This window comes from Zingiber officinale, chromosome 8A (assembly GCF_018446385.1).
Source record: "Zingiber officinale cultivar Zhangliang chromosome 8A, Zo_v1.1, whole genome shotgun sequence".
Classification (NCBI taxonomy): domain Eukaryota; kingdom Viridiplantae; phylum Streptophyta; class Magnoliopsida; order Zingiberales; family Zingiberaceae; genus Zingiber; species Zingiber officinale.
In genome coordinates this window covers 32,530,256-32,554,961 of record NC_056000.1, presented here as the reverse complement: position 1 = coordinate 32,554,961, position 24,706 = coordinate 32,530,256, and the positions used below count along the sequence as shown (strand labels likewise).

Genomic DNA, 24,706 nt, shown 5'->3' with positions numbered 1-24,706 from the left:
GGGGTATAATGCTCTTCCTCCTCACTCGAAGTAGGCTCAAAGTAATCAATAAATGTTGTACAAGGATTCAGAGCCTCATCTTCTAAAATACTTGCTTTTTCATTTAGATCAAATATCAAATTATTGCTTGTATTTCTATTTGTGTACTGCACACCACTATACTCAGAAAACAATGGAACATTTGTTCTAGATAATTCTCCTACATTAGCTCCATGCCCCATGCAAGAATTTGCATCAAGCGTATTCCATATCTTAGAGAGAATTTCTTCAGTAATATAATCGTCCATGATAAATAAATTACAAACTAATTTAACAAAGTTACAACTATATTATCAAGTGATGATGTACATACTAATTTAGCAAAGAACAAGTAATGATAGATATGGTGTATATATTAGATTTTCATAATTTAGCAGTGGTTGTGATATAATCTGACTGATAGACCTAGGATTTTTATAATTTTACATAATTTCAACCACTAGGAAGAGTTTAGCGAGAAAAAGGTATATATGGTGTAAAAAATAAAGTTTTAACCAAAGATCACGTTGGGCATAATATGATCCCATATAAGGCTCATGTTAGGCCTGATATGGGATGATATCAGGCCTGCATTAAAGCAGAAACTTCTTGTAATATTGGATCACCACTAAGAGCCCTAAATAAGCAATGGATAGCACAATTTAACTCCTTACACCACCAAAAACTCACAACAGATTAAATGAGTGTAATCAAACATGTTTTGGTCCTTCAGTGGATTTTGGTCCAAACCCAGTTTTGTTCCAGATCCACTGATGAACTTAGGGTAATTGGATTTATGCAAACTTCCAATCACTACGAAAGGTTGAGCGAGGAGAAGGTAGATATGATATCAAATTAAAATTTTGATCGATGAAAAAAGTGGGGCTAAATGATCACACATCAAGCCCAACGTGCTGATACCTATCATATCAACCTAACATGTACGAGAAAGGTCTAGTTGAAATCTAGCATTACAGTAGAACACCTTGTAAACCGATTAAGTAATGAAGTACATCATATTGCAGGTGTTGTTCAATATTTATTCCCCACACATCTAATGACACCATAAATACGATTTTTATCATTACTCTTTGCTATAAAATTGTAATTTTCTTTACATGATAACCCTATTTTACAGTAGTAAATTTATACATACATCGCTAAATCTTTATCTATCTTCTTCTACTAATTTCACTCTTGCTAGAAATTTGTCCTTCAATGCTAAGGTTCTTAATCATTACTGTCCTTTGAACTCGTTTCTTGAACTTTTACGATAATATCTCTAAACCCTAAATAGTCTTTTGCAATCACGCCAAATAGCACGAGGATGTATGACAAGTGGAGGAGGTTCATGATCGTTTCATGTTTATAAGACTAGGAAGAGGGATGGAGGGAGGGAGAGTGAGACCATGTGTATTCGAATCATAAAATTATTTTTAATTAAAAATATGACTTAGATGCTTGGAAAATAATGAATGAGAAGAGGAGGTTGGCGGGAAGGGTAAAAGAGAAATTACAATTTTTTTTTACGCCCTTTAGTATAAATAGAACTACGATACATCTTTTGATAAATACCATATTCAACGTTTTTTTTTTTTTTGGGTGGTAAAAATCCAATGATTTTTTTAACTGAACTTTTGTAAAAAATCAAACAAACTATCGAACATCGAAAATAATTAAACTTTGGTTAAACCGGGTCTCAGAAGAGAGTCATAAATTACATAATTAAATTTTAAATTTTCAGTTCCTAATTCGGATACCAAATTTAATCAAAATAATTAATATTTAAAAAAATAATTCTTTTCTAGATAAAAATTAAATTAAGGGGCTAATTATAATAAAATTTATTGTTATTTTTATTGACTAGATAAATTAAACGATTCAATTGGTACGCCGAACCACGCCGAAAAAAAAGCTTTCCTTCCATGGACGCCGGCGACAGCGACGGCGAAAACCTTGTCACGTGTGAGAACAAGAGCACGCCGGTGACGGCACAGTACACGCCGACGAGCATTCTTTCCGATGAGGAAGGCTTGCTCTCCACTGGGCTCCTCGAGGGTTTACCCTTCTCGTTCAAGTGCAATGGGGTAAGCATCGAGATCTCTTTCGGCTTGTAGGTTCCTTTTCTTTTTCCGCATGGAGGTTTACTTTGCGCGGAGTTCTGCTCTCAGGTGGAGTCGCAGGGGTTTATTAAAGGTTTTGGATTTCGTTTCAGTTGCTCTTCGTTGGATTATACCAAGGTTACACTCTGTGATTTTTAATATATTTGCATTTATTGTATGAATTGTGGTAAGATATTTAGACTTATACAATTGACTTGACGCATATACTGGATTAGGCACTGTGAAGATACTTATATTGATAGTTAAAGTATTTATTACTTGCAAAATAACTATAATTACTAATTACAAGCTACTAAATGCGATAGCTTAGTTTTTTAAAGTCAATTAGTTGAAATTAGCTTAAATAAACTAAACATGTGGATTGCTTGGGCTTTTTAAAACCATGCCCATCGCAGAAGCAGTTATTTATCTTGTCTTACAAGGTGTGGTATGCTAAGTATACCCATTCATCTTCATCCACCACAAAATTTTCTTTTCTGTTAGGGGTGTCAATTCGGGTGGGTTGGATTTTCTTGTTAGATCGGATTGAAACAAAGAGTTTACAAAAAAAATTTCCAACCTAAACCCAACCCGGACACAACTTGAAAACCTTAAACTTGGATAACCCGACCAACCCGAATAACTTCATTAAAAATGACTTCTTTTTGCTATTTTCCCTATAATTCTTTACTTTTATCTCAATACTTCATCATTATCATATTAAATGTATATTGATATACATAAAAGCATCTTAATTTTCAAAATAAAATTTGATTTAACCCCCACTAAACCCTAAATTCAGGTCAACTTGAACCCGACCCAATCCTAACATAACCAGAAAACACCCCAACCCCACTCGAAAACCCCCAACCCCAACCCGATATTTTTCATGTCGACTCAGGTTGAGTTGTCGGGTCGGGTTCATTTTTGACACTCCTACTTTTTGTTGTGCTTACTTAACATTGTGAAGTTATGCTTTACGTTTAGTCCAGCAGCTATATTTTTATATGTTTTTTATTATAGGACATGGACTTCAATGAATCTACTCTCAGATGATAACAGTTTGTTCATGATTTAATGCTTTCTCTGTCTGTGCAATTTCAGATAATATCTGCTCTCAAGTATTTGAAGAATGCAGATGGGATTTCGAATCATGTATTTTTGGAAAACGGGGTAACTATTTATACAATAGTGAATAGATTGAAAGGCACAAATCTTGGATCTCTCGATGAAGCTATTAAAGAAGTTTTTCACTGCCCACCCAATATGGAACAATTTCAAAAGTGGAAAGGTGAAAGCCTTTCTAAGTGATTTCAGTTTATTTCTCTCGTATTTTATGATTCAAGTCTGGTTGCATTGGGTTATTGGATTCAAGAGGTTTATCTATTTCCTTTGCAGCATTGTTTGTGCCAAATGGACATGTCGAAATTATCGGTTCAATTGCAGATGAGACTAGGTATATTATTGAGCCATAGCTGGACATTATATATCATGTAGTAAGGCACAGTCACTTGGTAGGATATAATGGCTATTTTTCATTGGAATTTCCTCTTTGGTAATTTGTGGTTCATTATATATCTTTTTTCTTCACACAATCTTTCATAATGCCAAGTGGCCACTAATTAGTTCCTTAAAAGGTATTTTTTAGTTTAATTATTTCTTTATATACATTGTGAATTATCACCAGCATGCGTTTTGTCATACTATGTTTTTCCAGTTGAATTGGGTAAGAAACTTATTGTTCCTTTTGGTTCTGTTCCTTCAGTATCGAGGAGCAGGCATCAGGACCGGTGAAAGAGATTGATGATATTACTTTAAAATCAGCAGAAGATTCACCTTGTTGCTCTAATTTGACAAAGTTGCAGAGGCCTGATGAATATTTTCTCATGCAATATGATCTAGATAAGCTTATCTCGAATGAGAAGCAAGGAGTCAAATATGGTGTCGAGTTGGTTTCAGATAATGAAGCGCAAAAACATCACAAAGCGATGGAATGTGGAGTAAATGCAGAAGGGAAGAAGAACTTCTCTGAAACCCCTGATAAAAAACAACAAAGAAAAGTTGAAAAACTTACAGAAAATAGCCGCATTTTTAATGTCAGAAGCTTGCTGTCAACTGGAATCCTAGATGGATTATCTGTAACTTATAAAAAGGGCGAGGTCAAATTTCATCATATGCTAATTTCTATCTCCTAACTTTATTCTTCCTTCTGTAAATGTTTGTGTCATGTTTTACACAAATGGTTGGTTATTTCCAGGCAAGGCTTCATGGAATTATAAGCGATCTTGGGTACCGTTGTGGTTGCTCCTCATGTAACTATAACAATGTTAGTTGCTATACTTTTCCCATTCTCTTCAACTGAAACTGCTTGTCAGCTTTTAACTAGCACACTGCTTATACTAAAGCACCTACTTAATCCATATGCTTGTGTAGCTGAATCTATTCCTCCAATATCCATTAATCTTTGGTTGTTAGTGAGCACAAAAGCAGTCTATATTTTTATATTGAAAGCTATGACTACAACTAGGTCTTGTATTTGCAGAATTTTTCATGCTTCTCACTTTTACCTAGCCTATATTGCTCAGATATGTAATTTAGGTAGTTCTATGGTAATCTAATTAGTAGAGTATATCCAATTCTTTTCTACTCGGGTTGGGCTATATAAAATAAGTTATAAATCTTATGAGATTATTATAATGTGAAATACTTTGTTTTCTGAAATCATGATATTCAAAATGTAGGTGATTTCTGCTCTTGAATTTGAAAAGCATGCAGATACGACTTCAAAAAATCAAAATAATTACATCTTTTTGGAGTGTGGTATAACTATCTATCGGTTAGTGAAAATCTTGAAGGAAAGACATATTCAACTTGGGTCACTTCCTAAAGTGTTAATGGAGTTTCAGATCCAACCTTCTATAGAACACTTCGAAAAATGGAAAGGTAACTCAGGTATGCAACCTTTTTCCAAATTTTTCTTGGAGAGATTTTCTATTATGAACTTTTTGTTGGTTGGTTCTATTAAAGATATTAGGGTTCAATCTTCTCATTAGATGATTTAGAAATTTATGTTTTTTTTTTGTTTCTGTTTCTAGGATCATTCTCTGTGGATATCAATCAAAAACAAATCAGCAAAGATGTGGATGAAATTGAACCTAATGCCCTGAAAATTCAAATTACAGATAACTCAGTTCTACAGTGAGTTATCAGAATTCATATTACAATTTCCTTCTGACAAGTATTATATGTGAATTTTCTCTGGAAATATCATTTACTAATTACTATAGAAAGATATACTTAATTAAGCTAAAATTAATTAATAAGGTTCAGTTTATGATAAAAATATTTATTTTACTATTTCATCATTCACATTGTTTTTTTTATCTAAACAATATCCTGACTATTTGGCGCCAACTCCATAGATTTTAGTTCTCTTGTTCTCTATGGAAGACTATATCATTACTAATACCCCAGTTAGTTTCTTTATTTATGTTATAACAGAAATTATTGTGTTCTAACAGAAACTTGTTTATTCAAAACTACATGAAAAAAAGACCACCGAACTCGTTCAATTATGCTAGTTGGTTTTATATACTCTTAAACATCAAATTAACATATTCACAGAATAGAGATTGTTACTTTTGAAGAGGTTGTTAGTTTTATATATTCTTAAATGCCAAATTAACACATTCACAGGATGCAGATTGTTACACTTGATGAGGCTTAAAACAAGTGTAAGTATACAATTGTTTTGTTTCCCATCTTGCTTGTTATTTATATGTCAGCAAAAGGTTTGATTATATTGTAATCTTCCAAATCAAGTTAACTAGCTATTGTCAGCACCTGTAGGGGTGTTTTGAACATGGCAATCAAACATGCAATTGAACATTGAATGCTTTTATTGTCAAGCTTTTGCTGTTAGGTATCAGTGTGCTGGGGGAAAAAGAAAAATCTAACAGAAATTTTTGTTTATACAATTCTTAAAATTTTCTTTGTCAACATAAGGGTAAATAGTATTATAAAGGAAAAAACTTTTGGTTTATCCAATGTAAACTCCAAAAACAGGGCCCTGGGGCAAGAAGCAGGAAGCGACACAAAGTCAGCCTTATTTTTAGATAATATGAAAAGCTCCACAAGCTTCACAAGACATGTAGACGAATGTCACCCTTCTGTTGCTTCAAGTGTTACCTTGAGTTCTAAGCGATTTGGATCATCTATAGAGTTCAATTCTCATGCATCGCCAAATATCACTGGAATTCCTGAATCAAGACAAGTAGAAGAATGCCATCCTTCCCTTGCTTCAAGTGTTACTATGAGTTCTAAGCCATTTGGATCATCTACAGAGTTCAATTCTCATTCATCGTCAAATATCAATGGGATTCCTGAATCAAGAAAAGTAGAAGAATGTTTTCCTTCCCTAGCTTCAAATGTTTCTTTGAGTTCTAAGCCAATTGGATCATCGATAGTGTGCAATTCTCATGCATCCCCAGATATCACTGGGATTCCTGGATCTTTGCAATTAAATACAGAAAGAAATACTGATCCAACTCTGAGTTTCAGAATGAAGCCCAACTCAATGTCTGTCATGAAAGGAGGTCCTTGCATTGTTTCAAGTTCAACTTTTAGTACTGATGTGAATTTAGATCTCCCAGAACTTGAATCATCACTTAAACACTTACAGAGCTTAAGCATCTTGGATGGTCTGTCACAGTTGACAAAAAGGTATATATTTGTAGACAAATAGATATCACTTCTGTATTTCATCTGTAACTGAAGATGTGCTTTTAATGTTTAATCACTTTCAAGTTTTGGAGAATTAGTTTTCAGCTCCATAGTTGGATAAATAAGGAACTTGCTTCAATTTCTTTCTTATTATTTTGTATTCAATTTGCACTAATTAGGGTGCGAAGATCGTCAGGGGTATCTAATGCATCAAAATCTAATAGCAACCAGTTGAAACATAAGGTGACTTCTCGAAGTGGTTCCAAGAAAAGGTATGATTTACTCTGATAAAGAGTGAAGCCATCTCCATTCGTGCCTTCTGAAAGATGATTTAATTTGAGATATTTTTCTTTGTTTAGGGATAATAGCTTTCACCAATTGATTTTCAATGATGATGGTCTTCAAGATGGATCTAGATTGTCTTACTGTATAAAAGGAAAGGTATTTATTTTTTTATCATGGGTTTCCTGTCAAATTAGTTTCATTTTTTGAGTCGATCCTTTTGTAATGATATGATTACCTTCTTTCTTTTTAGACAATCAAGACTGGTCGTAAAGAAGCGAATTGTATCATGTGCGATTGCTGTCACAAGAAGGTACATTATTTCCATTTTTGTCAAGTTGAACTGTACTAGTGGCATTAAAATTCTAAAACCAGCCCTCTGTAATCAGATGAGCCCTTCACAGTTTGAAGCCCATGCTGGGTTCCATCAAAGGCGCCAACCGTAAGCTAATATTGTGACTTTGTTGATTGATTTGAGAAATGACGAAGTACAAAACTTAAAAATTAGTTGGCTTAAATATATTTCTGTATTTGTGCAGATACCGCAACATTTATACTTCTGATGGGATAACACTCCATGACTTGTCGAGTGCTCTGTTTAATGATCAGAACTTGATAGCAAGTTCCAACAAATTATTATGTGCTACTTGCAGAACTGGAGGGAACCTGGTTTGCTGTGATGGTTGCACCAAATACTTCCACCCAGGTGAAAGTAAACAAATATTTAGATAACCTTATTGTAATTATAGTAGTCAGTATTTTTGTAATGTAATCAACAACAACAACAACAACCAAACCTTATCCCACCTGTGCCTTATCCCACCAAGTGGGGTCGGCTATATGGATCTTTTTACGCCATTGAGCTCTCTCCTACTATATCATTATCTATACTTAAATTAATTTTATCTTGTTTTATTGTTGCTAATCAAGTTTTTTTTGGTCTTCCTCGTTTGATATGCTATTTCTGTAATCAAATTCCCAAATTAATTTTATCTGTTAACTAGTACAGCTAGTGTTGATTTGAACAATCCGAAATTTGAACATTTTTTATGTAATTCAAACCTAATTATCAGGACGTTTAGATCTTATGCCATAGTAAATGTTTTACGGACTATTAGTAGCACCGGAATGTCATCATATCTAACTTGGATAAACTATCTGTCTATATCCTTCTTCAAAAAGTTAGCTGGCATGCTTACTCACTTGCCACAAATTTACAGCTTGCTTGGAGTTACAAATTGTTCCCGGTGGTGAGTGTTACTGTCCACATTGTATGGATCTCAGGTCTAGACCTCATGCAATAAATGGTCGCTCAAGACTTCGCTTAATCACTGAAACAGATGAATTTCTTTGTTGCACCCTTTGCAAGTATGTTACCATCTAAACTAAATTCCTTGATTCTTTTGTTGTTGTTGTATTAAATTGTGATTTAGGCTTGTGTCATGTTATAAAATTGTCTCTTTCAATATATCCAGGGATGGCTCTTTCATTCTCAATGTTTTTGGTCCAAAAACAATTATTTTCTGTACACAAGTATGCCACTTGTTTTCCCTTCAAGTTCTTTCTTTTGGCATTATTTATCGTAGCATTGTTTGATGACTTCTACTTTCAGTGTGAAAGGGAATACCATATTGGTTGTTTAAAGGATCATGGAGTTTGCAACCTAAAGGTGACTGCAGATTCCTTTGTTCCATTTAGTTATTATGCTGACCTAACATGATAAATACTGTTCGGAGGCACCATTGCTATTTTTATTTATAAGATTTGATACAGGAAGTCCCATTGGATTGCACGTGGTTCTGTTCTATAGAATGTGAATCCATTCATTCTAGTCTGCGAAGCTTAGTCGATGACGGTGAAAAGTCTTTTCCAGATTGGCTCTGCAGTTCGTTAAAAACTTCTGGGTGTGATTTGACTGATGTCCTTGAAGTTGGTATCTACTGGCAACTTTTGAGTGGTAACTATGTTAGTGACAAATTGAAGCTTGATAAGACCATTGAAGTTTTCAAAGTAAGTTTATTTTTGATTGATGGGAGAAAGATATTTTAATGTTTTTCTAAAATCACATGCACAGCTCTTTTTTTTTTGTGTGTGAACATGCATCAATTGTTTGTCTCTATTTACACTTGTGTAGAAGTACCTATACGCGAATAAAGGCTATTGGTCTGGCTCAACATAGTGCAAATGAACTTCATTAACATATCTCAAGAGTCTGTACCCTTCCATCTCCTGTTCTGAAAGTTAGAGTAGGTATAGGCGCAACCTCCTTTTATTGGTAGTGTCTCTTTTATGTACTATGAATCGGAACCATTCAGAGTTTAGTCAAAAATTCAATTATGGCTTAGGTCTTGATTTGGACTGAGTTTGATTGTCTAGATGTTTCATTGAGATAGATGGCCCAAACCTGAGCCATTCCTTTGCAGAAGAACAGATCTAGATTGAAGACTCTGACTGGTACGTAATTTGGTGGATGATTCTTGATTCAACTTCTGTTACAAAAAAACAAAGCGTCCAGAATTGGTCAAGCAGATATATGTGCCTATCCAAAGGAGAGGTAGGAGGTAATTCTACCATGGTAAAGATATGGTCGTATTATATAATTGACGAACTATTAATGTGTGTTGGCATGCCTTGGACGATTTACCACTAAACTGATATTTTCAAATTTGTATCACCAAACTGTCAAGAAAATAGACCACCACTACCACAGGGTCTAGTAGCAAAATAACCTCAGTGAACTCTACTTCTGAAGAAGTTCCTCACATCGCTGTTAAATTTCAAATTTATCTGTGCCCAATTATTCCATTTAGGAAGTTGAAATTCCTTGCATGACCTGTCATGAGGAGAACAGCAATCAGCTATAATCTGTCTTTGAAAGCACAGATCAAATGCACTTCCATCAAAAGTGAACCACCAATAAGTAATTATCATGTTCTTTTTGAGTCATAATACAAGAATTAAGGAAGCAAAGGCCGTCTAAATGGAACTTGACCACCCAAAGACTGAAGACCATCAATAATCTGTAGTTGCCACTGAAGGATCGAGCACCCGCTATAGGGTACCAACTGCATCAATAGTCTGTGTTGGAACCCAAGATAGTTTTGATATGATTAAACAAGTTAGGTTAGGTCCTGTTAGGTTTAACCTTGTGTCTAAGTGTGCAGGAACTTAAGAGCATAGGAAGTTGAGCAAAAGACACAACTAGCGAGAAGGACGGCACGGGAGAGAGCCGACGGGTTTGGTGCGTCTGAAGGACGAGGTGCTATGGAAGAGTACGCGGGCGAATGAAAAAGTGGCGTGCAGCGTTTCCGAGGGACGAGAAGTTGGAGCGGAAGATTGCTCAAGAAGGCCGAAAGTTGGGTTCGGGTGAGCCCTGTTTCGGATGACCGAAATCACCCAAGCGAGCGGAGCCGGAGCGGAAGTCCCGGACCGAGGCGAGCGGAACCGAAGCGGAAGACCCGGACGAAAAAAAAGCTAATTGTGTTGACTTTCCTTATTCGAGCGCCCGGAACTAGTCCGGGGTGCCCGGACCATCCGGGCGCTCGGAATCCAAACTTTACCCAAATCGACGTGGCGTTTAACCATTGCATCGGGGATAGAATTCTACCCATTCCAGGCGCTTGGAATCCTTCCAGGCACCCCGACCAGGGCTATAAATACAGCCTTGGTCCAAGAGGTTCAGAACAACACTTGTAATTCATTCTAGTTTTATTTTATTCTATAATTGAGTACTTCGCTTCTCTGCCTGAAGGATATTGTTTACTAAGCTCCAACTTCCTTGGATTAACAACCTCCCCGGTTGTAACCAAGTAACCCTTTCGTGCCCCTTTTCTTTCAGTCATTTATTTTATTTATGTAAGTGTTAGATTAATTAAACCATAAATTCGAGAAAAGTTCTTTTTAGTTGTCAAGGCTATTCACCCCCCTTTAGCCGGCCACCAACAGTTCTACAGTCTATGTGTTGTGTGTCGAATTCAATGATTCTATCATTCAATGGTAACAATCGGTGAGCAGGTGTGGTGCCTGTAAAGTTAGGTCAATACTGAAATTAGGATCATCCCCAACCCCCTATTGGTTAATGCATTTTAACTGCACAATGAGGATATTTGTGTTCTATCTAATTTTAATGTGATCAATTTTCTGACAGTAGGAAGTATATTATCCTATCGTTGGAGGAGGCATTGATTTCCTAACCTCTATGGTTTATGGGTAAGTTTTATTTATTTGTTTATTTGTCATTTGTGTGCGTGCGCACACGTATGTGATGTGTAGCATTTTGGATTTTTGCAGTGAAGATGCAGCAGGCAAATTGCTTGGTGGAGTATATTGTGCAATCATTGCTGTAAAGTAATATTAATTTTCCTCTTTAACAAAAGATATTTTGTTCTTATATTTAAGCCCATTGGCAAAACTAGGTTGCCGATGGCATCTGCAATCTTATTTGGAAACAGCCTTAAATCTTTTATAGCTTAATTCTTTTTCTGTAAAATTCAGGTCGGTCATTTTATCAGCTGCAATCTTTAGGGTTTTTGGTCGGCATGTTGCAGAAATCTCTTTGGTGGCTACCCGTGAAAAATACCGAGGAAAGGTGAGTGGGCATTTACAGTGATTTTTCTCCATCCTAATTGAGTCAAAATGTGAACAAAGGCTTTGCGATCATTCCCTTGATTAAGCTTGCCTTGGCTAAGAATCTAAAAACATTGCTGACCGATACACAACTGAGAACTATGGCATAGACATTACTTGTTGGATTCTCCTTATGTTTTTCTTCTACTTGGAATCAGGATTACTTTCTTTTCTCACTAGTCGAGCGAATGTTGTCAAGCTTGGAAGTCGAGTGCATCATAGTTCCCACTACCAAAGATATGCTCTCATTATGGACAGAGAAGCTTGGGTTTTCAGAAATGCCTGAGGAAAAGGTAAGCTGCTCTCTCATGCTAAAGTTGTTGCCAATTCAGTTTATCAAGAATATCGTTAGTGTAAGCAAAACACTTGGATTGTCCTATGGGTGCTTGAAATTTTCTTCTATTTTTTTTTTTTTTGGGTATGAACAGTTGAAGGCATATTTGATGGAGTATCCACTGATGATGTTTGAGTCGACCACTATTCTGGAGAAGGCGATTGTCAGGAAGCTGATCGTGCCAAGTCAACAAGAAGCCATGGAAGTGACCAGTCAATTGGAGGAAGCTACTTTAGCAAAATGGGGGCATGGTCCTAAAGAAATGGAGATAGATGAGGTCTGCCCAATGGAGGAGGAGGAAACTACATCCGCAGAAGGGAATCATGTGCCAGAAATCGATACGACTGAGGTTGATGCCATGGAGCTCATACTGCCAAGTCAGCAGGAGGCCACATCAGCAGCAGGAGAAGTTGAGGTACAACTGGCAGAAATAAGTCAACAGGATAAAGTTACAACAGCACAACGGGATCATGCTCCTCAAGGAATCGAGAGACACGAGGTCTACACAACGGAGCTCATAGTGCTAGGTCAATTGGAGGCCATGTCAGCAGCAAGACGGCATGCACCCGAAGAAATTGAAGTACAAATGGTTTATCCTGAGGAGGCCAGAGCGCCAAGCCAACATGAGGCCACATCAACAAAACGAGAGGGCGCGTCTGAAGAAATCGAGGCACGACAAGTTTGTCACATAGAGATAGAGTCCATCATGCCAAATCATCAGACTGAAGAAATGATGGCACAAGATCTCAATCCCAAAGACTCCATGGCACCAAGTCAGCAGGAGGCCATGTCAGCTGAAGAGCAGAAACTTGTGCCTATAGTGCCAAGTCAACAAGAGGCCACATCAGCAAAGGTCAAGGCACAACAAGTCTATCGAAGGGGAGAGCGCATAGTCCCAAGTCAGCACGAGTCCACATCAGCGGAAGAAGCGAAGCATCCAACTAAGGAAATCAAGGTAGACAAGGTCTATCAAAGGGGTTTATGCAGGAAGTGGAGAGGAGCCAGTTCTCCTGATTCTTAGCTCAGATTTGTCTCTTATTTCAGAGTGAATATCTGTTTGTCTGTGCATTTTGTTCCATGATTTAGATCTCATTTTGTGTTTATCCACATTTTGCTATAGTGAAAAATACTTGTAAGAATTTTATGATCATTGGAATATTCTACCTGAAATTCTCCAATTTTTTTTTATCTTTCAACTGTTAAAATTATTATTTTACTTAATGGAAAAGTGATGTAGCAAAGTGGTGGAAAATTGTTCATGCCATTATTTTGTGACAGCTAATTTTAAAACAAATATTTTATCTAACTGCAAAATATTATTAATTAATTGTTGAGATTATGTAAAAATAAAATAAAATAAAAGAACGTCTCACAATCATCAAAGAGTATATATTATATAAAAATTATCAAATATACGTCTCACCATATGCTTTATTTCAATTTTTTTTTTTACTTTTTTAACTATTACAATGGGAATATAATGTTTCACTCTAATTAAAATGATTATACATAAAATTCTATTATATTAAAATATTTTTATTTAAAATTATAACTTTAAAATAATTTTAATTAAGTTGATAAAAAAATTTTTTGATCTAATAATATTATTTTGATTAAAGTGAATTTTTGTATATTATCGGCTATTATAGTAGCTAGTTATCCGCTTCAATAACTAAACCAACAAACAAGGTTTTTAGTTTCTCTATTATAGCTCATTATTTAAATCAAATAAGATTTTTTTTATTGATAATAGATAATTATGAAGAGCAACTAGAACAAAAGCAGCCAAAAAATAAAGATATTTCTCGAAATAAAACCGATAATGATTCGAGACATCTTTTGATTTTTTTCCAAATTATATCCATTAAAATAATATTTTAAAAAGATTATATTAGAATATTAATTAATTTCGCACAAGAAGGAAAGCTTCCCCAGAACGATCTCTCATTGGTGTACACGGAAACGAACGGATAACCACGCAGAGTTATTCTACGCCGTCGATCGGAGGCAAATCCAACGGCTATTGCACATCACGCGGCTCGATCCGAGTAATCGCGCCCAGAGCTCAAACTCAGAGCTATAAATTGTGCGAACCGCCGATATCCTTCCTCATCACTAGCCGCAGCAGGAGGATTCAGAGATGGAAGCAGGCGCCGGCACAGGGAAGGGCAAGAAGGGCGCGGCTGGGCGGCGAGGTGGCGACCCGAAGAAGAAGCCCGTTTCCCGGTCCATCAAGGCCGGCCTCCAGTTCCCGGTCGGCCGCATCGGCCGCTTCCTCAAGAAGGGGCGCTACGCTCAGCGCGTCGGCAGCGGCGCACCCGTCTACCTCGCCGCCGTACTAGAGTATTTAGCCGCCGAGGTGAGTGCTCCGCTGAATTCGACCAAAGCTTTCTCCTATTTTTACGGCCCGATCCCGATTTGTGCCCTCTGATTATGCGCAGGTGCTGGAGTTGGCCGGCAACGCGGCGCGTGACAACAAGAAGAACCGGATCGTGCCAAGGCACGTGCTGCTGGCGATAAGGAACGACGAGGAGTTAGGGAAGCTGCTGGCTGGCGTGACCATCGCCCACGGCGGCGTGCTGCCCAACATCAACCCTGTGCTGCTGCCAAAGAAGTCGGACAAGGCGACGGTGGGGAAGGAGAACAAGTCTCCGGCGAAGGCCGGTAAGTCCCCTAAGAAGGCCACTTAGGAGTTCCAAAGGTCCCTCCTCTTGGCCTCCTCCGTCGATCTGCCGTCGAAAGTCTCACATTATACCTAACGATCCTCGGATCAGTGCATTTAGGTTAGAGATGATGTATAATGGAGCCATGTGACTTGTAATTGCATATCCCTAGAGGAAACCTTGCTTATCAAGGATCTGAAGATGTATTTCTCATTGTTCTTATCTGATTCGCTTGCTTCCGTTTTTCTTAAATGTCAATAATAAACTTTTCTTCAATGTGTTTGTCAATGAATTTTGCAACTATAGATAAATATGGGATTACAATCTTAAATATGTTTTATTAGAAAGGGATATTATAAACGAGATTTGAAATTATCTATGATGATTTATCTCATTATTTTTTTAATTAAAAAATATATATTTAATAATAAAATTTAGAATATTTAAAAGCATAGAATATATTTTTAAATATTTTTAAACAATAAATATTTTGAAAAATTCAACTGTCTAGTTTTTTAATAAAATATTAATATTAAAATAATTTGTAAATAATATTTTATCTATTATTTCACTCCCACTCGCTTGCCAACGCCGAGTCTCCCCATCAACCCCAATGCAGATCAACAGCTTGACCTGGGATCAGACAGTTGACCTTGTGTTAGACCAATATGGCTCTCATCCTTATCAGTGACCATAGAAATATGTTTAAGGATACGACAAGATGAGCTCAATCCTTTTAACATGAGCATCAACAGCAGATGAACTTACCACTAAAAATATGGGGTCATTCAGTTTCTTGTTCATGTTACAAGAGTTAACTTTAGCTGCTATTTTTGCAGATTTTTAGCCATTTTTATTGACAATTTCACACAGGAACAACAAAATCATAAATCGAATGATGGTGCAAACCAAGCATTGAAGCTAAAAACTTGAAATCTAAAAGATTAAATGCTCAATCTCAAGTGTAGATGAGCCTCTGTTCAGACAGGAACTGAGGCTCATCTACATTTTATCTACAAATTATTTAATATAATGTAGATGCTTCAATGATTCGACAGGAACAGAGGCTCATCTACATTTTAATATAATGTAAACGAGCTTCAATGCTTGGTTTTAACCAGACAGGAACTGAGGCTCATCTACATTTTATCTATTAAAACCTCAAGTTCAGACAGGAACTGAGGCTCATCTACATTTTAACCACTATGTTGTTGCAATAAAATCAGAACTTCATCAAAACCAACAGTGGAAAGAACGGTGTAACTTGATTAAAAAAATAAAATTAAAATTTTAGGATCTGAGATGAACAAAGAACAGTAAGTTGTTGATATAAACCCTAAACAAAGAAGTACAAACTACTAGAAACAATAAAGAACACCAAAAGATAGAGTAAAAGAGGAAGCTTTCAGCTAAACAAGATTTTAAATAGAAGAAACTCATGAACTATCACCACTGAATCAGCACGAAGGTCTGGAGCAAAATCAAACAATAGATTAAGAACCTAATTAATTCAAGAATTGGGGAATTGTTCACAAAAACCAATTCAGAAGATGGTAAATAAGTTACAGGAGAATTTTGTCAACTATTCAATATACAGGCTTGATGAGCATGCCTTGATCATGAACATGAATAGTAATTGACAACAAGGTACAAGTAGGGAACACGTTCATTAACAATGCATTTTAAAACCAGCATTAAAATCACAAACAGAATTAATCCATAGACAACCAATTCACAAAAAAAAAATGTTAACTTGGCACACAGAAAATTGGAAGCACATCATCTCATTGCTTGCATATCAGAAAATGCTATATTACATGATGAACAACCTACCAGTAGAGCATGCATTAAAGGCAGAAACAACAAAAGAAACCATAGATACCGAGATCACTGACAGAATCAACGGAGACCCAATCAACCTACATAAGTTCAAGAACTGGTGAACTTGGTGACCGCCTTGGTACCCTCGGAGACAGCATGCTTTGCGAGTTCACCAGGCAGGACAAGACGAACGGAGGTCTGAATCTCGCGGGACGTGATGGTGGGTTTCTTGTTGTAGCGGGCGAGGCGGGATGCTTCCTGGGCGAGCTTCTCAAAGATGTCGTTGATGAAGGAGTTCATGATGGACATGGCCTTACTGGAGATCCCGATGTCTGGGTGGACCTGCTTGAGAACCTTGAAGATGTAGATCTTGTAAGTCTCGGTGCCCTTCTTCGCCTTCTTCTTCTTCTTGTCGGCGGAGGCAGACCCGTCCTTGGAGGGGAGGCGCTTGCCGGCCTTGGGCTTCTTCTCCGCCGGGGCCTTCTCCGCGGCGGCTTTCTTCTCCTTCTCCTCGGCCGGCTTGTCGGAGGAAGCGGGCTTCTTCTCCGCGGGCTTCTTGTCGGCCTTCGGCGCCATGGGAGATCGCGATCGGGAAGAAGAAACGAGGGTTCGAAGAGAGATGGAAACGAGTAGTTCGAGATGGGAAACAACCGACGGGTGGGGGGAGTTTATATAGACAGAAGAGGAAGACGGTGATTGGGCAGAAAGTTGCAGGCACGGATCGATGAGGTGTATTGTGTTTCTACCGTCAGATATAGCGATGAAGTAAATAAACCACATTGACGGTCTAGATTGTTGAGCATCCGGACCCTGAAGCGGGCATCCAATCGGATTAATTCAATTTATGGGCCTTAATTAAGGCTCTGCTGATCAACGACTATTGGACATTCTAAAAGGCCCGGTAAAGATGAAGGCTAAAGGCCTGTTTATTAAAGATTCTAGCAAAGTCGAATCAGTTTTGCATTATTAAAAAAAAAAAAAATAGCCCGGACCCACGGAAGTCTCACGCTGCAGCTAATCCAGAAGTCCAACATCCTTTGATTGTTCCCCATTTGGAGATAAATTTCTACAAATACGCCGTAGTTGGGGATCGAACCACGGGTGCCTGGGTAACAACCTGGATGTCATACCGCGGCACCATGCCCCGGGAACAAATAAATGATAATCCAGTTAGTCTCATTGACTATCCATGGGATGACCGGCCTCGCCTCACGGAAGTTTTCCACCGGCCACCAGGGTAAATCGGGAAGCGCGCGCGATAGCGTCACGGAAGTTTCCCACCGGCCACCAGGATAAATCGGGAAACGTACTCTGTAGTCAATCCAGACACCTAACATCCTTTGATTACACTCCCCATTTGAAGAGAAATTTCTACAAATACGTCATAGCTGAGATCGAACTACGGGTGCCTAGATGACAACTTGAATATCCTACCATGACACCATATCCCTGGGACTTTGCGTTATTCAACAAAGTAACCTATCCAAGTTTGTTCATTCAACTTAATAAGTCGTTGAGATTATTTATTTAATATTACTCTTTAATAATCTATATGTTTAAATTTATCGGACTAATTTTAAAAGTAAATAATATCCCCTGGATCGCCTATAAAAAAAAATTAAAATATAATTTATGTACTGAGATTTAAATTCTAATTCTCTTAACTACTGCATCATATTTATGAGAGTGAATTTATTATTTAGTAATTATGATTGATATTGAATTAATATAAATAATTTTTCATGAGCTGAATGTTAAACTTATTTATGAAGGTTTAGTTTATTTAAATCCTAAAGTTCTTTTGTCGCTATATGAATTAATTTGATTGAAATTTTTACTGGAAGAGAATTGAATGACTAATGAAATATATAATTATAGTAAAAAGTGAATGGAGAAGATGGAAAATTAAAGATGTGATTATAAGTTTGACCTGACAAAGATTTCATATGATCCTATAATATAAAAGTGTCAGTATTGAGTCGAGAGGGGGTTCCCGGTATTGACCCTATGATACTCAAGTCAATCTTCGACGATGTAAAGAATAGCAAGAATATTGTAGCAAAAGATCATGTATAATGATAAAGTTATGCATATCTTTCCCTAAAGATGAGAACCCCTTTTTATAGTGTCATTGTAGCGTCTGCGCATATATCTCAAAAGCATGTGCACGCTTTTCCAAGTATCCTATGAAAAGACATGTCAGAAGGTGCCCCTGAGACCTTTCCTTAAGCGAGCATGCATATCTCTGATGTGACAGTCTGAAAGTTTTTACCGTACGATTTACTTGCAGAACAAGCTCTGCTGTTAGTACCACAAACCTCCAAAAGAGTACGAGGAGATATATGGATTGGTTAAGCTGCTTGGCAAGGACACGCCCGCTGGGTTGTACTGCACCAAGCACTCTCCCTTTTACTTAGATTTCTCGTTGTCGGAGGATGCCTCTCATCTGGATGGACACACCTCCCGCTCGACAGGGACAGCGGCCAGGGGATGTGCTACCTATTTGTTTTTGTATCTCGAGTTATCCGTTTGGCCTTATCGTCCACTCAGACATGTCGTCCACTCGACCATAATTGTCTCGTTCGACCAGCGTCGACTTCATTCTTGACTTTGATTTCCATGTCAGCTGGTCATCCTGCCTTGGTGGGGCCCTTCTTCATCACTGCATCACAAAGTCTTCCCCTCAAGTTTAGTCAAAGGAGATTATAAGTCTGACTGATTAGACAAGTAGTATGTGTTGGTGCAATTTTCCTAGGTTAAGGTTGACCAGTTTGACTAAACTTGAGTTAACTTAAGCTTGAGTCATAATGTGTGAACTTTGATGTTTGACAATATATATAGAGATTGTAGGTGCAATTGTCCATTTAGGAATATTGTTGGTGCAATTCCCCTATAGTCAAGGTTTGACCAATTTGATGTGAATAAAGTTAAGTAGATCAAGGTTAACCAGATACTTGATTGTGAAGTCATAACTAAAGGTTAAGCAAGGGTGTTGGGATCGAAAATGTAGCTAGAGGGGGGTGAATAGCTCGGCGCGATCTTGTGCTCGTCGTTGCTTGCTTCTTATGATGAAATGCAGCAGAAAATACAAAGAAATAGACACACAACGCTAACACTAGGGATTTACTTGGTATCCACCTTAAGAAAAGGTGACTAGTCCAAGGATCCACACTCACGCACCCTCCACTATGTAAACACTCCTTTTCGGTAATTACCGAAGGCGGAGAAACCCTACAATACTCTCAATACAACAAGAAACAAAGAGAAACAAATATAAGGGAAAACTTACATGATTTACACAAGAAACCCTAACTCTAACTTCTTCTTCTTGCTGTAGATCCGCCTCTTGACTTGGAAATGCCTCCAAGAACCTTCAAGATCTGGCGGTGAGAACTCTGTGGAGAGCCTGTGGAATTGCTGTGAAGATCGAAGATGAAAGCTGAGAGTTCTGTCGAGAGAAATGCTCGCCAACAGCTAAATACGACGCCAACGGTCGAATCCCAATCGATTGGATTGCTCCCAATTGATTGGGGAGGCTTTGGATCGATCGACCAATCGATCCAGAGCGCCTCTGTGCTCTCTGGAATTGCCTGGATCGATCGGTCAATCGATCCAGGGCTTATCGCATGAAATCGCAGCTCCCAATTGATCAGCCGATCGATTGGAGGCTCCCAATCGATCGGCCGATCGATTGGAGGCTCCCAATCGATCGACCGATCGATTGGGAGACTTTCTGTGCGATCGGGAATTCTCCCCAATCGATCCACTGATCGATTGGAAGGTTCTCCTTCTGCAGAACTCACCTAATCGATCAACCGATTGATTGGGTATGAGCCAATCGATCGGTTGATCGATCCAGCCCATGTGAGATTTGCCAAATCAAGTCCAAACATCCCTCAAACCAACATACGGTCATCCATGACCTGTCGGTACATCATGTCTAGCATCTGGCCACCCTTGACTTGTTAGGACTCCCTTACCAAGTGTCCTGTCAATCCCTTTGACCCACTTGGACTTCCACCAGATGTCTGGTCGAGTTTGATCCATCTAAATTTCCTCGTGCCAAGTATCCGGTCAATCCCTTTGACCTACTTGGTCTTTCCAACACCAGACGTCCGATCAACTTTGATCCATCTGGATTTCCTGTGTCTGGCTTCACTCACCAGGACTTCCCTTTTACCTAGCTTCACTCACTAGGACTTCTCCTCTGTCTGGTTTCACTCACCAAGACTTTCCTTACTACCTAGCTTCACTCACCAGGACTTTCACCTAACTTCACTTACTAGGATTTCCCAACTGCCTAGCTTCACTCACTAGGTCTTTCACCTGGCTTCACTCACCAAGATTTTCTTCTACCTAGTTTCACTCACCAAGACTTTCCAGTCTACCTAAACTCCTAGTTAGGACTTTCACCTAGCTTCACTCACCAGGATTTTCCAATCAAGTATCCAGTCAACCTTGACTTATTTGACTCTCCTTCACAATATCCCCACATGAACAATGTCACCTGTAATCTCCATGTGTTGTTGACTTGTATTGTCAAACATCGAAACTCAAATATCAAGACTCGAGCTTGACTCAATTCAAACTCAGTCAACCAGGTCAAACTTGACCTTGGGAATATTGCAACAACAAAGGGCACGCCCAACGAGAAGGTTGGCAGAAGATAAATATCCAAGTGAGTCAATGTTAACCGGACACTTGGTGAGTGAAGTCAGAAAGTTGGAAAATCCTTGTGAGTGAAGACAAGTGAAAAGTCAAAGTGAGTGAAGCTAAGCAGTTGAGAAATTCTTGATGAGTAAAGTCAGGCATGAGGAAAATTCAAGTGGGTCAAGGAGGACCACACTTAGTGATTGGAAGTCTAATGAGAAGTTGGTAAAGAGAAAATTCAAGTGGCTTAAGGAGGACCACACTTGGTGATCGGAAGTCCAACGAGAAGTTGGTAAAGAGAAAGTCCAGGAGGGTCAAAGGTTGACCGAACACTTGACGATCGTAAGTCCAATAGGGAGTTGGCATGAAACGAGGGAATTCAAACGTAGTAAACTTCTGAATGTCATAACTTTTGACTCGGATATCAGAATGAGGTGATCTAGGAAATGAAACGAAGCTCGTTTAGATCTCTACACATTTTGCTACCTATCAATCGATTGGAGGGTCAATTGATCAGGTAATTGATTGGTTGATGAAGAATAGTGCAAAATGTCTTGATTGATTGGGTAATCAATCAAGATCTTTCCCAATTGATTGGGCAATTAATTGAGAGAACTTGTGAACGAACAATAAGCTTCTGAATCGATTAGGTAATATATTAAAGCTGTCAATCAATCAATTGATCGTTTGAGAGCATTTCTTCACGAAAAATAATGAGTTTTCTAATCGATTTGTCAATTGATTGGGAGAAGTTTTTCTACGTAGCACAATAAGAGCACAGATGCACTCTGAATCGATCAGTTGATCGATCAAAGCCTTCCCAATCGATTGGTCAATCAATTGGGATATAATTATTGAGCAGGTTGCGAGGTTTGGACGGTTGGGAACTGTTGGATCGATATGTACGTGAGAGGAGGAGGGGTGAATTACGTGGTTTTCAAAAACTCGTCTTTTCTTTTTAAAATCTAAAAACAAAGTACACAACGGAGAAAGAAATAAGAAAGCGAGAACAAAGAACACAAGAAAATACAGTTGGTTTACTTGGTTCAGAGCATTCGGTGACTTCTACTCCAAGACCCAGATCTCGTGAACTTATCGATGGATAATCCACTAAAAAGCCTCTTTCGGTACATCCGAAAGAGAGAATCGAGTATAAGAAAGTTAGAACAAATGTAACACACTGTACTTGCAGTAATTAAGTACACAAAATAGAACCTGTTACCAACACGTAAGGATCGAGTGCGAGAGCGTTCATGTGTTAGTGTCGGTTTATCGACCACGATTGGAAGTCCTCGGAATAGTCATCGGGCGCAGTAGCTTCATAGTAGAGTCGTAGCAAAAGCCTGGAGCAGTCGAAAGCTCAAACAGATGCGTAGTAACTCGTATATGAGTGTTGTATTGAAGCATTCTCGAGACTACCTTATATAAGGCATGGAAGGCGGCTTCCATATCTATTAAAGGTGCCTTCAACTTAGAAATTTTGATCCTGAACAACCCGACACTTATCCTCGGCAAAGTCAGAATTTCATCATGTGGAAGATGCCTTTCATAGCCATGGAAGGGGTCTTCTATGAATAGTACGAAAACGCCTTCACTGCTTGAAAGCACCTTAGACACTGTTCATCCAAAGGCAAATTTGCTCTTTTATCCTACAAAATAATGTTAGTCCAAATAACCTGCAAAACAAGTATTAGGACAATAATAATAAGTAGTAATTAGTTTTTGTCCTCACAAGATTAGAAATTAGTCAAAGTCTCAGATTATGTATCTAAAATAGACCTAATCTGGACTAACGTATACTGTCTCCTCAATTGGGACACGTCCTCACAGGGTCAATCTCCTCCAGTGATTGACCTTAACTTACCACTCTATAGTTGTCTGATTTACAGACCCAACTTGACTTCGCGCCAGATATTCGATTGGCTCATTGACCTATCTAGACTCCCTCAGACCTGTCAACTTCTACACACTGAGTTAGTACAATAGATAAAATAGTAAACTAAAATAGTATCAACATATTTCAGGATTCGCTGGTCCGGTCGACTGCACAGTCAACTGGAAACCAGTCGATCACACATTACCTAGGGTTACCTCCCTAGGGTTGCTTATCTTCACTCATTATGACTTCCATTGCCTGGCTTCACTCCTCAGGACTTCCTCCACCTAGTTTCACTCACTAGGACCCGACTTCACTCACCAGGACTTCCACTGCCTAGCTTCACTCATTGGGACTTTCATTGTCTGGCTTTACTCACCAGGACTTCCTCCGCTTAGCTTCACTCACAAGGGTCCGACTTCACTTACCGAGACTTCCACCACTTAGCTTCATTCACTAGGGCCCGATTTCACTCACCAGGACTTCCACTTACCTAACCTCAAGTTAGGACTTCTCACTTGTCTATCCTTCGGTTAGGACTTACCCTTGCTAGTTATCTAGTCCTGACTATACCACTTTCTACCAAATATCAAGTCCTATTTGGATTTAACCCTTAGTCAAATTGACCAGACTTAGGTGCATTATCAAACATCGAAACTCTAAAGGTCAATTACACCAACAAGAACAACTGGATCTGACATGACAATCGATTTGGAGCAGACCTAATTGATTGGGAGCCCTACAAGCGCAAATATAAATGTGATGACAAGTTTAAACGCAACAACTCTTCATTCCATCTTCTCTACCAGTTATTGGAAACTTAGGGTTGAGGTGTTGCTGCACTTCCAAGCTTACAAGAGGCATTCACAAGCAACAAGAGATTAAGTAAGAAGGTTTTTCATTTGTACTCGTGTATTTACTTCTGGTTTTGAGTTGCATTTCTTATTCTTGAGTTGTAGTCTTGTAGACGTTTCTCCACCTCCATATTATTTCAAGGAGTATATTTCATAGTGGAGAGTGTGCTCAGCATGGATCCTTGGATTAGTCACCTTATCTTAAGGTGGATACCAAGTAAATCCTACTTGTTAGCATTAAGATCTTGCTTTAAGTCTATCCGCTACAAAATCAACATCGATGAAGTGGGAGAGCGAGCAAGACGAGCTATTCAGCCCCCTCAAGTTCTTCAAGTGTCCCAACAATATATTCTGGGGTTCTATTTATAGCCGCCGCTCGGTTGTGATCTTTCCTACATCCAGAATTTATAGCTGTCGCTCAGCTATGAGCTTATTGCTCAAGCATTTATAGTCTCCGCTTGACTGTGATCTTCTTTGCTCAAGGATTTATAGTGGGCGCTCGACTGTGATCTCATTACTCAAGAATTTATAATTATCGCTCGACTGTGATCTTCTTTGCTTAAAGGTTTATAGTCGTTGTTCGACTGTAATCTTCTTTGTTCAAGGGTTTATAGTAGCTGTTGAAGTGCTCCTATCCATCATTCGCTCCTCCCCAAAATCCAAATCCAAGGGCCCGACTACTTCAGCGCCTTCAACTCAAGCGGTGGTAGGCACATCAAGCCTATCCTTCGTTTGTTGACCGACGAGTGGCACCGACT

The 24,706-nt window shown here is 38.4% G+C and overlaps 3 protein-coding genes across 4 annotated transcripts; 2 read left to right on the top strand and 1 right to left on the bottom strand.

The window, feature by feature from the left end:
- The first annotated feature begins 1,889 nt into the window (after window positions 1–1,889).
- Window positions 1,890–13,272, top strand: LOC122008345. Of its 2 annotated transcripts, none has more exons than XM_042564059.1 (23): window positions 1,890–2,105; window positions 2,190–2,258; window positions 3,225–3,411; window positions 3,519–3,576; window positions 3,886–4,279; window positions 4,378–4,446; window positions 4,862–5,063; window positions 5,216–5,318; window positions 6,186–6,842; window positions 7,022–7,114; window positions 7,202–7,283; window positions 7,378–7,437; window positions 7,514–7,566; window positions 7,664–7,830; window positions 8,345–8,492; window positions 8,600–8,657; window positions 8,737–8,793; window positions 8,898–9,134; window positions 11,275–11,333; window positions 11,415–11,471; window positions 11,619–11,712; window positions 11,909–12,043; window positions 12,179–13,272. In XM_042564059.1, the coding sequence occupies exons 1-23, from the start codon at window positions 1,944–1,946 to the stop codon at window positions 13,103–13,105; spliced, it is 4,128 nt and encodes a 1,375-aa protein (XP_042419993.1). In that variant the 5' UTR covers window positions 1,890–1,943; the 3' UTR covers window positions 13,106–13,272. The 2 variants fall into 2 exon arrangements, with proteins under 2 accessions (XP_042419993.1, XP_042419992.1); XM_042564058.1 differs by having other exon boundaries at window positions 4,862–5,072.
- Window positions 13,273–14,179: 907 nt separating this feature from the next.
- LOC122008346 (histone H2A-like) lies at window positions 14,180–15,023 on the top strand. Its single transcript, XM_042564060.1, has 2 exons — window positions 14,180–14,443; window positions 14,526–15,023. Exons 1-2 carry the CDS (start codon window positions 14,225–14,227, stop codon window positions 14,772–14,774), a joined length of 468 nt encoding a protein of 155 aa, XP_042419994.1. The 5' UTR covers window positions 14,180–14,224; the 3' UTR covers window positions 14,775–15,023.
- Window positions 15,024–16,515: 1,492 nt separating this feature from the next.
- Window positions 16,516–17,207, bottom strand: LOC122008347 (histone H2B-like). The gene has a single exon (XM_042564061.1). It carries the CDS (start codon window positions 17,142–17,144, stop codon window positions 16,677–16,679), a length of 468 nt encoding a protein of 155 aa, XP_042419995.1. The 5' UTR covers window positions 17,145–17,207; the 3' UTR covers window positions 16,516–16,676.
- Between the last annotated feature and the right edge of the window lie 7,499 nt (window positions 17,208–24,706).